The 12,132-nt window shown below is 45.1% G+C and overlaps 1 protein-coding gene across 1 annotated transcript in view; it reads right to left on the bottom strand.

Moving 5' to 3' along the window:
* The window catches only part of LOC149356746 (uncharacterized), a 40,417-nt gene extending 34,847 nt beyond the window's left edge, over positions 1 to 5,570 (bottom strand). Inside the window, exon 1 of the mRNA XM_089576425.1 lies at positions 5,456 to 5,570. Within this exon, the coding sequence (XP_089432551.1) occupies positions 5,456 to 5,570 (115 nt within the window). The remainder of the gene's footprint in view (positions 1 to 5,455) is intronic.
* Positions 5,571 to 12,132: the final 6,562 nt, after the last annotated feature.

Raw genomic sequence — 12,132 nt, 5'->3', positions numbered from 1 at the left:
GTCAACCGTTACCAGATGCCCTGTCTCCACGAGACAACTCAAACAGACAACTCAAACTATTATTGCGTTAGCAATAGTACTGTAAGTTTCGCCTCGTCGCGTAGCCCCGGTCGGTAGGGACGGATGACCTTGAACAGCGTTGCTTCAGCCGCACTCCGCCAGATGGCAGCGACGTCGGCGCGCGGCAGCGACGCCGAGCAGGTTTCCCTCTCTACGGCAGATGGCGCCACTAGGAGGTGCGCCACTTCTGGCCTTCGAAGCCGGCGTTAGCAACATTGGCGCGCAGTGCATCGATGGCATTCGAATGATATCGGTCAAGCAATTAGCCGAATTTCTGGTTACACCACATAAATAACACCCAGTAGAAAATTGGTCCAGTGGGGGCATCGAACTAGGGTCTCCGGAGTGCGAGACGAGCGCGCTACCCACTCCGCCATGCCAGCTCGATGGTTTGGAATGAACAAAGGCGCGTCTAGTGAATACCGTGTCTTCGTTCACTCCCATTTTCCTCCCTTCCCGTTACGGCGAGGTTAAGGTGTCCACCGTGATATGCGAGACAGACATATTTCCTTTCCTCAAAAACCAATTTACCGACGAGCAAGGCGTACAGCCGAACGGGCGATGGCGTTCCGTAGACTTCCTGGCAGCGTGGCGGAATGGTCACGTGACCAAATATGGCGGCGCCCATGATCCCACGCTGTAAAGCGTCTATAATCTATAAATGTGCGCTTGCCTTGGCGTGAATGCTTTGCTATGCAGTCCTCTAAGGAGAAGTGGCAGCGAAAGCAAGAAGCGAGAAAGCGACAACGTGCACAAGAGACGCCAGAGCAGCGTGAAGAACGTCTTACAAAGCGTCGTGCTAAGGATGCAGCTCGACGACAACGTTATACCTCGCAGAGTGGTTCCACGTCATCGGTCACCGATGAATCTCAACTCCTGACTGCACAGGAACGCCGACAGAGGCTCCATTCATGCCCAGTTGTTCATGTCGGGCTCCTGAAGCCTTGTTATGGACGACAACGGGCGCTCCGTATTTGCAGTTTCAGTGTTTTTCTCTTCTGTGTTTACCTGCTATTTTCTGCATTCCTTTTATTTTGTTCCAAAGCATCGAGCTTATGCTTATTTGAGAGGGGAGCAATGCCACCGATCTTTGTACTGTTTGCTCGTTCACGCTCAAAGCCGCCGGAAGGCGGCTTTATCATTTTGTTTGCGACGTGAGGTGCGACCAGACTTATTTCGACTGACCGTGGCGACGTGCAACTGCTTCCACACTTTTCGAGGTTGTTGTAGTTGGTTTTGGTTCCTTATTTCAAAGGTTCCTTGCGAGCTTTGAATTGAGCGCGGCAGAGAACTGCAGGCATTTTTTTCGAAGACCATCGAGCACGCTTGGTGCTACGCCGCCGCCGAGTCATTCAGTTCTTTGGGGGCACAGGTCTGCCGAACGAACAGTACCTTTACGAATCCGTTTTCTCTGTCTTTCTGAATGCCGTCATCCCTACGTGACAGTATAAATCAAGGGCATGCCAAACAAACTTCCACTGTTTTTCGTCGGGCACCTTTTTATTCTGAACTATTATTTTTTTGGAATGCCAATACCTTGGAAAAAGCATTATTCTGTGTCAAAAACGTTGCTGAAACCGAACAGGGTGAAAAAAAGAACCTGCAGCTAGCTAGCTAATCAAATCATTTATTCCAAGAACTGTACAGTAAAAGCAAGAGGAATATGCACAATATGCACTCAGTGGCCAGCTGGCGTAGGTATAATCTTTTACAGCCTGGTCCGTTTCAGCTCTCTTTTGTTTCATTAATAGAAGTACTGTGTTTTTTTTTTAATTTTGTTTTTGGGGGTGGGGGGGGGGGGGCGGGGGGTGCCTTTTACTGGTTTCAGCATATTGGTTCCCGTTCGCGTTTTCTTCTTACATGCTATATGAACAGGAATTTCTCGTGCTGCAGTGTTCGTCACATGGAGAACAACAACCTGGCGACTTTCCTTCCAAGGGATCTACTGAACAGCAAAATGGGATGATATTTTCTCTGCCGTGCGTAATGAATTCTCTTTAAGCGCTCGTATTTTAAGCGTGTTCATCTGAGTTCGTGTCTGTGTAAGTTGCCTGAATGCTGCACACAAACTGAGCGCCTTCTCTTTTTCATATCGTTTTTGATAGGGTACTCATTTTCTCTTCAGCAAATGCAATTTTTTCCTAAAGTCAGATTTCTGCTCAAAATAATCTTTCATTTAAATAAGAATTGATGTTTGAAACGTTACTGAAATGGTGTAGAATTGCTGTTGTGTGGCTGAAATGTTGAGATGTTGAATTGGCGTTGTACTGAAACCAGTTTTATTGCTCGCATCACAGTGATATCTAGCATTTGTGTTTTATTATAGCAGTCTAATGAATTAGACATTAAAGCGCGAGAGCTTTCCAATGTCTTTCTAACAGACAGCCTAATACAAAGCAACTTTAGGCTGAAAAACACATGCAGTGATTCTGCCTTCTAGTGTAAGTCAAGTATCATTTAATACATTTTCTGTGTCTTCATGTGGAGGAGGCATTTTCATGCAGTCAAAACATAATTTATTTCCTTATGTGTATCTTGCAGCCCAGAGTAATTGCACTCGATATCTCATCGATTAACACCACAAATTAAGAAAACGACATTCCCCCACACCTTCCTTGGTTTCAGTGAATGTTAGCTTCTTTAATAAGGAACGACTAGGAAGATGTACAAGTGGCAGTCTCTCTTTTTTCTTTATGAACATGTGTTATTCAGCATAAATGTGGTTTGCGTCAAAAGATTTGTCACAAAAACATTAGAAAGCATTTGTGCTTTGATGTTTAAGTTCTTCGATAGGTAAAAATAAAAGGCAGATGGCGGATATCCTGAAATGCGAGTCATAATGGTTGTTTGAGCACAACGGCAATTCAACGGCGGGGGTTTGAATATTTCAGCAGCACAAAAGTTGCTCAAAAACATTTTAATGATATTTTAGTTTTCGCTTTTAGTTTTTATTTATGTATAATTTTTATTTATTTATTTATTTATTTATTTATTTATTTATTAGTACCTCAAAGGCCCACTAGGGGCATTGCATGAGGGGTGGGCATACATATCATTGAAGAAAAAAATCAGTGATGAATGATTTGAAGTATTCCAGGCCAGGATGGATGAAAGCTTCAGCGGGGAGGTCGTTCCAGTCTCTTGCGGTCTGGACGAAGAAGGATTTTAGGTGCGCAGAAGTAGATGCTCGAGGTGTATGAACAGCTTTCGGATGACTGATGCGAAGTGAAAGGCGGTATGCAGGGGTGATAACAGATTGGCTGAAATGCGAATGATAAAACTTGTGGAAAAGGCAAAATCTGGCTATTTTTCGACGGGATTCAAGGCTGGGGAGGTTAGCTTTTGTTTTCAATGCTGTTACGCTCGTATGATATGAGTAATCAGAATATACGAATCTTATCGCGCGGCTCTGGACGCACTCAAGGGTTTTGGCTCGGTTAATTTGTTGGGGGTCCCAGATTGAGCATGAATATTCAAGTTTAGGACGGACAAGAGTTAAATAGGCGGACAGTTTTACGGAAGCAGGTGCCAAACGCAAGTTACGCTTTAGATAACCAAGAACACGGTTAGCTTCGTTGGTTATGTTCATTATGTGGGTGGTCCAAGAGAAATCCTGTGTAAAGCTAATACCTAAATATTTATATGAAGATGCGTGTGTTATATCTTGGATTCAACAAACGTAACGCTGATAAAACAACAAAATATACTCTCAAGTAGAACCAACGGAGTTTCAGTGATAAAGCATGGGCTATTTCTTTTCCGAAATTTCACGGCCGGTGCAACGTTTCGACAATCCCATTACAACAAAATTTTAACCCAATTTCTCAACATTGACCAAGAATACACGTGTGAATTTTCAAGAAAATGTTTTGTAAGAGACAGCTGCGTCAAAACCGCACGACAACTGTGGCTGGTATGGCAAAAAACAAGCGCGCACACGTAGCCGACGAGATCGTAGAAAGAGACAAAAAAAGTAACCGAGCGCTTGAAATCAATGCTGATAAAAGGCGAGCAGCCTAAGCAATTAAGTCAGGAAATGACGAGATACCCTGGCCTAAGCTAGCAGTAGCCGAGAGCTAAAGGCAAGCAAGCCGCAGAATAGCCAAGGTGGATGGCATAAGAGCCGCTGGCCGATATTGTGAGAGAACGCGGGCGTACTTTATTAAACAGAGTTGTACTTTCAAACCAAATGCACACACTTAAAACATTTTTGAAAGAAGTAACTCAATTGCGTATGAAATTACAAATATGCAAAGAATTGTTTTACTTATATTTTTTTTGTGCGCAAACTTCATATTGGCGCTGCAGTTTCGCTGCCTTACTGATGTCGCCGGCTAGTGGTTCCAGACGGCATTCGATCTGTGTAAGAGCTTACGCTCTCAAATGCATCTCTTACCTGCACCCACCAGAAGCAGCACCGAAACAGAGACGCAATGGGACGGCGATCAATGCGAAACCGAAATGTGCAGCTAACGCAGATATGTCGCACCACATCGTACGCCACCTGTGCATTTTCGCTCGTAGTACAACATAATAGAAAGGCTTTTCTCGCGACGTATAGCTCAGACAAACTTTTGAACTAAGTTCACGTCCAATCCATTATTTTAGTGGGAAACCATTCGTACGCTCACCGACACCGACCATGAATCGTGAGTCGATCTTTCTTGTGCCGTTACCAAGCAACAGCGACGCGATGTTAAGCTAAACAGAAATCAAATCAATATCCAAGACTGGGAGTTGAACCCACGCCGGCGCGAACATATCAGCTTCGCAGGCAGCTGCGCGAAAGCACTAGGCTATCATACATCTCGTGTTAAAATGCAACACACTCCTGCACTTTGCATTGGACGTCGGCGTCATCAACTTCAATCTTCGGCGCAGCTTAACCTTTATCGTAGCTTAACCTGAGTGATATCGTTGCCAGACGTGCCGCCGGCCCATCAAAGCAAAACCATGAGCCAACCAGCCTAAACACATGCTTTCGCACGACTACTCAGTTTACCTACGCTAAAACCCTACCTATTTTTTTTATTCCTGCAATCCCACCCCTCTCGTTATACCCCCTCCCACCCTCCCACCCACGTACAGTACTTAATGTAATAAAGAGAAGTAAAGCGAATGCTGATAACGAGGCCTTCCTGCATACGCCCTTTTGCCAGAGTTGGCGACGTTCTGTATTTTAACTCATTCGTGATGCGCCTCCCTAATTCAAGACGCTGTGACAGTGCCTGGCGTTCCATGAAATGGTTTGTCGGTTGCCTGAATCTGAAGACGTTTGTGTCTCCTCTGAAACATGATCCAAGTCTCAGACAGTGGCCCTATGTGCGCCGACTCGGTTTTGAACAAGATTAGGTTGCCATAATGAATGAAATAAAAAAAAGCCCAGTAAATTTACCTTCACTTACTGGAACTTGCATTAGGAACACGGACGTGTCAACCTGGCCCAGGTTGATGAAGCCGCATATAACCGCCACTAGAAGCAGGGTTCGCGTAAACTCGAAGTCCTTCATTGCCCGTAGGTTCTCGACCAAGCAAGAATTCTGCAAAGCGGCGTGCCGCCGACAACCAAATAGTTTTCCCTGAGAGCAGTACCTAAAATCTAGCCTCCTTAGGTCTGCAATGGAATGACCACTGCGCTTCGGCCATATTCAGTTTAGCTGGGCTTTTGTCGTAACTTCAACGCGAGCAGACGGACGACCATGCCAGAGACAAGGTCGGTTCTATCGTGTATTTTTGCTTCTGCGGGACAGAAGAGCGCTGAATAGCCTAGTTCGTGACTTCCTTGTACTGCGACATTCAATGAATTCATTGAATTCCTTCATAGCTTTGAGACTATAAATTGGCTCATTCAATAGCCGCCTTTGAGCGCGCAAGGCCCTAGGGGCCAACCAGGATTTCGCAAACTGCGGTGCCTGAAAGAAAATGTGAACCCTCGCCTTGCCCCCTCCCACCCCTTGGTTGTCTGAAAATGCATGGCGAATGGTCACAGCTACTAATATATTCACAAAGTCCTCCTCAGATCGGAGAAAAGGAAGGTTAGAATGGAGCTGTTGCGTCGGATTTCGTGGCAAAGGCCAGGATCCAACTTTCATTCGCGGTTAGCACTCATTGAATTGGCAGCGAAGAATTGCAGTCCGTGAAGCTTCCACGTGAATAGCCGTGTATAGAAACGAACTTAAGAGCCGAGTCTCTCTATTGACTATTTCGAAGGCTGCACTCACCATCGACACTGGGCTCTGCAAGGCGCAACCCTTATACAAAATATATTAGTCGAGAGAACAAGCCACGACTGTGACAGTTCTAAAACTGCACACCCGCGGCATCGTTTTTACGAAGCACAGGTGCGCAAAAATGTGGCCGAAATATCAAGCAGCGCCAGTGTGCCCGTGCAACAATGCAGCACAGGTACCAAAAAGAGATTATAGAAGTAAACTGAATGTCGAGGATGGGAAATAAAATTAGGAGATCGCTTAAGCTTCACCTTAAGAGTAGACGCGATAGCGCCTTCTCCTCCTTTTTCCTCTTCTCATTCCTTTTATTTCTCACTTCTCACCTAAATTCAAGTTGCAGTCGTAGTTCGTCAGCACATCGTTCTCCACAAACCCGATGCCACGAACACCAGCATAGCTTCCGCGCCGAACGAACGGCAGCAAGCCGCAAGCTTCGTGGGGGACGCGCCTCTGATGTGCGCTGTGTTCTTCGCCGCTCTCGGTGTGATTCCTGCGTCCCCGCACGGCCCCACTGCACCCGAACGAGATGATCGGGAGGCGCTGCCGTCGCGCGCTATTTGTTGAGGCAGTGGCGTACATTGCGAGAACGAGAAGAAGGGAGTGGTTTTCGTGAGCGCCGCCTGATGGCACTACGTGCGCGCCAAGCGAAGAGGAAAAAGAAGCGGATACGTACTTTGTTACTCGCTTAACTGCGGCTCCTGTAATTTCCATGCTCATAATTACTAATATACACCACAGTACAGGTCTCTTAGCACCCTTCTAAGACAGTACCATGTGCACTAGACGAGCCTTTGGTAATTCCAAAGAATAAGTGCTGGCTTGGCGGAGTGGTTAGCGTATTCGTCTCGCACTCCGGAAACCCTGGCTCGATTCCCCAAGTTCGCCAGTTTCGTACTCGGTTTTATTTATTAATGCTTCTGGGATTTTTCGCTCAAGACCAACGCCGCCGACGCCGACGCTGACGACGACACCGGCTTTTCTGTGAGACGGGGCCCTTGACGCTATTGCGTTAAAATTAACGCCTACTGGCTACATACACGTGAAGGCACAGACAGCGAGAACACACTTCAGTGCGCTGCTTGTTTGTTAGCCACGAATTTGGTAGTCGGTGGGGTCAGGGCAATACTAGAAAAGGTACGAGCGTCGAGAATTATTAAGAAGTCTAGGTAGCCAAAAGGCCCAAGAACAATGCAACGTTTCTTCTCGACTGCCAGCGTTGCCGGAGGGGAAATTCCGGCGTGTGGAGCGGGACGACATAAGGAGACGCAGATATGCGGTGATTGCAGGTCCCAGCATCTGTGCTAGAAATGCCTCGCAGGTGCGGATCCGTGGGGACCAATGACTTGCCGCGCTGTGGCATCAATTGCCGAATCAATACGGGCTGCTTTGCCCGACAAAGATGCGGACCGTTTCTGCGAAATGAGGAGCGCCGCTTCGATCACCACGCCGCGGTCCCCCTTAACCTTAAAGTATACGTTCAAGTCACCGCTGAATACGGTACAGTACCTCTCCGCACCCCCGTCTGGAGACGCCACTTCCAGGGTGGCGAGAATAGGGAAATGTGAAAAGCGGCCGCGGAAGCGCGACCCCATAGCGCGCCAATGTCGCGTGGCAGCACTGACGGCAGTGACAAGCCGCGCGCACGGAATGAGCGTACTGCCCAGAAGAATTTCTCCTGCCGAATTTTGGGAATCGTAGCACTTTTAGTGAAGTGAAGTCTTTATTTCATAGCAAAGTGTACAAAAAGAAGTACTGGTCAATCTAAGCACATAGTGCTTGTTAGAAGACCAGGCAGCCAGTGTTGCATCCTTAAACTAGGATATAAAACAATATACATTCACAATATTCACATAACGGGAAAAAATAATAATACAAAGTAAATACAAGTAATACAATCCTATGCGAACAAAATCTAAAAACGAGAAAATATTAGAAAAAAAAAACAAGAAAAAGAAACCCGTCAAATTTCCCACTTGGCAAAAAAAAAAAAAAAACAAAAAATCACACATTACAAGACAAAGTTGAACACTATTTCCTTACTTCTCTCAGCATTGCAGCTCGTGATTTTAAACCGTACAGTATCTCACTTAGCCGCCGCGGTGGCTCAGTGGCTATGGTGCTCGGCTGCTGACCCGATAGACGCGGGTTCGATCCCGGCCGCGGCGGCTGGAATTTCTTTGGAGGAGAAATTCTAGAGGCCCGTGTACTGTGCGATGTCAGTGCACGTTAAAGAACCCCAGGTGGTCGAAATTTCCGGAGCCCTTCACTACGGCGTCTCTCATAGCCTCAGTCGCTTTGGGACGTTAAACCCCATAAACCAAACCAAACCAGTATCTCACTTAGTTCATTGAATATCTGAGGTACATAATAATTTCTGGCTTTCTTTCCATAGTTTGTAAAGACTCGTGGTTTAACATATTTCTCAGTTTTTCGTAGTAATACATCTTTCTTTACTAATAGCTTAAAATTGTTAGAATAATAGTAGCGGGTCAACACAGCATACTTAAATAGCTCATGCCCTGGAAGCATTCCTAGTATGCGGTATTTCTCATGTGTCTCTATATGTTCCCGTTCCGTTCCATAGGCTATGCTATTGACAATTCTTTTAATTATTCGGTCAATATTTTGTTTCTTGTGGTCAGAACACGTACCATACAAGGTGATACCGTATGTGATAATTGTTCCGGCTAATGACTTATATACAGTTCTTCAAATGTTGACAGGGCTTTTCCCTCGAAGGTTGTACATCATGGCTGCGACAGCCCTCAGTTTTCTGCAAACGTAATTGACATGGTCACTCCAGGATAGGTGCTGGTAAAAAAAATTCCTAAATACTTGACCACTGGCTCGAACTGTAATGGTTGGCAGATGCATAAACTACAATTACAAGAATGCAAATATATGTCCCTATTTAACGAAAGCGCCTTATGAGGATTTCTGAAGCACATTAATTTCGTTTTATGTGCATTTATAAAAATTAAATTATGAGCGAACCAATCTACTATCGCTGATAAGTCCTCTTGATAGCTTTGATATCCCGTATTATAATCCTGAATTTCCAGAGCAATTGCAGTGTCGTCTGCGTACTGGAAAATTTTTGATTTCAGCGGTAGCAGGCCGAGGTCGGAAACATATATGTTGAAAAGTATCGGTCCGAGGGTGCTCCCTTGGGGCACACCAAACTTTATTATTTTAAGTTCAGTGCATGTCTCTTCTAGCTTAACGCACTGAAGTCGGTCGGAAAAATAATTTAGAAAAAAATTGATAAAAGCGTCCTCTGAAACCTAGCTTCATTAATTTCTTCAGTAATAAGTTGTGTTCTACAGTGTCCAAAGCCTTGCTTAGGTCTAAAAATAGAGCTAAGACTACGTTATTATTTTCTATTGATGCGGTTATATAGTCGGAGAATTCCTCTAGCAAAGAAGCTGTGTTTTTATTTTTTAGTGGCCACCTATAGTGGCCATTCCCTGCACTCAGTCGATGCATGTCTGCCTGCCTGAGAGTGTTCACCAACGCCACTCTCGTCCATAGTGGCGGACGTAGCACGTCCTGTATTACCGCAAGTGTGATGTGGTAATACAGGACGCCACACTCGATCACACCCGGACGTCACACACACCACAGTCGCTGTAATACATTACGTACTATGTCGGACGCTATGTACGAGGGTGGCACTGGTGAACACTGTCAAGGTTAGGTTACACGCAGACATAAATACTCTCGAATGCAGAACATTGGACAGCCGTCAACGTAACTCCGTTGGTAGACCACCGTTGGTACGGAGTTCGTGGGCTTGGATTCCACCGGCGGCAGGCGCTTGTTTTTCTTCTGCTTTGTAATTATCTTTTAAGTAATTACTCTATTAATCTCCCATTGACGAAAACCACATAATAAAAAGAAAGAAAAGCATCTCACACGCACAGAGGTTTCGGGGACTGTTGGCTTCCATCAGACATGTGTGTTTCTCTGAAGCCTCCCTTGTGTTAGTGTGCCCACCTGCCATCCGGGTTGTGGGCAAACTGCTTACCGCGACAGGTAGCAGTTCAATTAATGACTTGTCGCGAGAGATCGCTCGGGCACTGCAACATAGGTCTCAGGAGCCCCATCGACTGCAGCCCTTGCCAATGCAGGGGAGTGGTGTACCGCTTAAACGCTGCGCCAGGAATACTATGAAAACTTCCAGGGATCGATGAATGTAAAGTAGAGAATGACTAAGTCTACATATATGAACATTAACTCATTATCGATATCTTATCAACTTCCACCCGTGAACTATAGATATGAACACCGGCACCGAAGAGAAAACGAAACGTTAGTGCACCTAATTCGCTTGAAAGAATGTCGTACGCCAAAAAAGGACGAAACAGGAAGGAAAAACACAGAACAGGAAAGAGGCGCAACTTCCAACTTTAACCCATTAGGGACCAAGAAAAATCTAACATAGGGATTTTCTTCATTTTTAGCACATAATACTCTCATATAAAGAAAAAGAGATTGCTGAAATTTCGTCATGATTGCTTTATTCCTTCCAGAGGTTACACAGGTGTACTTTTTATAGTACACTGGGTCTTCCCCATAGCACATGTGGCTACTTCACTGCATTCCTATTGGTGGCGTGAATTTTGTTATTATGTCTGCGATTTTTACGCAGGGTGATATAACACTTCTTGCAGGCCCTCATGAATATTTTCTGGCTATACTGGTACCGCAGTTATCCTACTTTGCACGGAAAGCTTTCTCCTTTTCAAAGAATATCAGATACGATCGAGCCAGAGTGTCTGCGAACCGCTGGTCACTGCATGTCATGGTGTAGATAATAATGAGTAACGTTCTTACCAAAGCAAAAATAGTGAGCAGGCTCGTCTCTAGCAATTTGGCAGAATGTTCAGGCTTTCACAATTGCAAAGTTGAGCTTTGGTGTCAACAACCAATATCACTTTTTGTCCCTGTTGATGATATACTGGCAGTAGATGGCTTGATGCGAAAGGTCAACACCTGCCATACCACTGTTGTAATAGGAAATGAGTTTTGGCTTTAAAAAAATCTGTTTTGCTTGTGCTATAGGCAACCACCACTCTACAAAACACGTAGGCTCACTGCTGTTATAGTTGCAAGCCATAATTACTATACTGTTGATCGTAGACTTCAATAGAGGCATGTAACCTATACTATTGAAGCAAGAATCGATGTTTGATGGCTGCTTCTATTTCATCGCTTTCTTTGGCCCGAGTGGACACTTCCTAAAGCCGTTTTGGCGAACGGTTCCTCTAGCCCTAAATTGCTCCCAGTGGAGCGTTACAAGAATGTCTTGAGAGGTAAAAAAATGACAAAAAAAGATGAAATGGTCACTAAGCGTTGAAATCACCTCAGGTGACGACAGGACAACACGCGCTTCCAAAAGTTTCATTTCTGAACTCAAGTACTTTCCGCAGACGATGTGAATGGCATAACAGTAACTGTCTGCTCTGCAGAACCTTCAGTTCTTATAACCAAACTTTATTACAACCAATTAAAATCATACCATCATCCTACTCAAGACCGCTAGCGGCAAGTACAGCAGCCTCGGAGGCCTTGCTGAAGACAAAGTGATTTTTTCCGAAAAATTGGCAGGAACCATAATATCTATGAAATGGAATAAATAGGCGCCGTTCTGCACACAGGAAGACCCAGTGTACTATAGGAAGTACAGCAGTATATAAATCATCACAGAGCAAAAAATGCCAAAGGTGCGGGACATTCAAAGCATCCGTTGTTTACTTTCGTCTTTCGTGCTGCTCTATACTTGAAACTAGCGTAATATGTACATAAATACGGCCGTGAGAAAATTATAAGCAAGCAACTA

The sequence above is a fragment of the Amblyomma mixtum genome, chromosome 3, assembly GCF_055824585.1.
Source record: "Amblyomma mixtum isolate Tamu chromosome 3, ASM5582458v1, whole genome shotgun sequence".
Classification (NCBI taxonomy): Eukaryota; Metazoa; Arthropoda; class Arachnida; order Ixodida; family Ixodidae; genus Amblyomma; species Amblyomma mixtum.
This window is presented reverse-complemented; position numbering and strand designations above follow the sequence as displayed.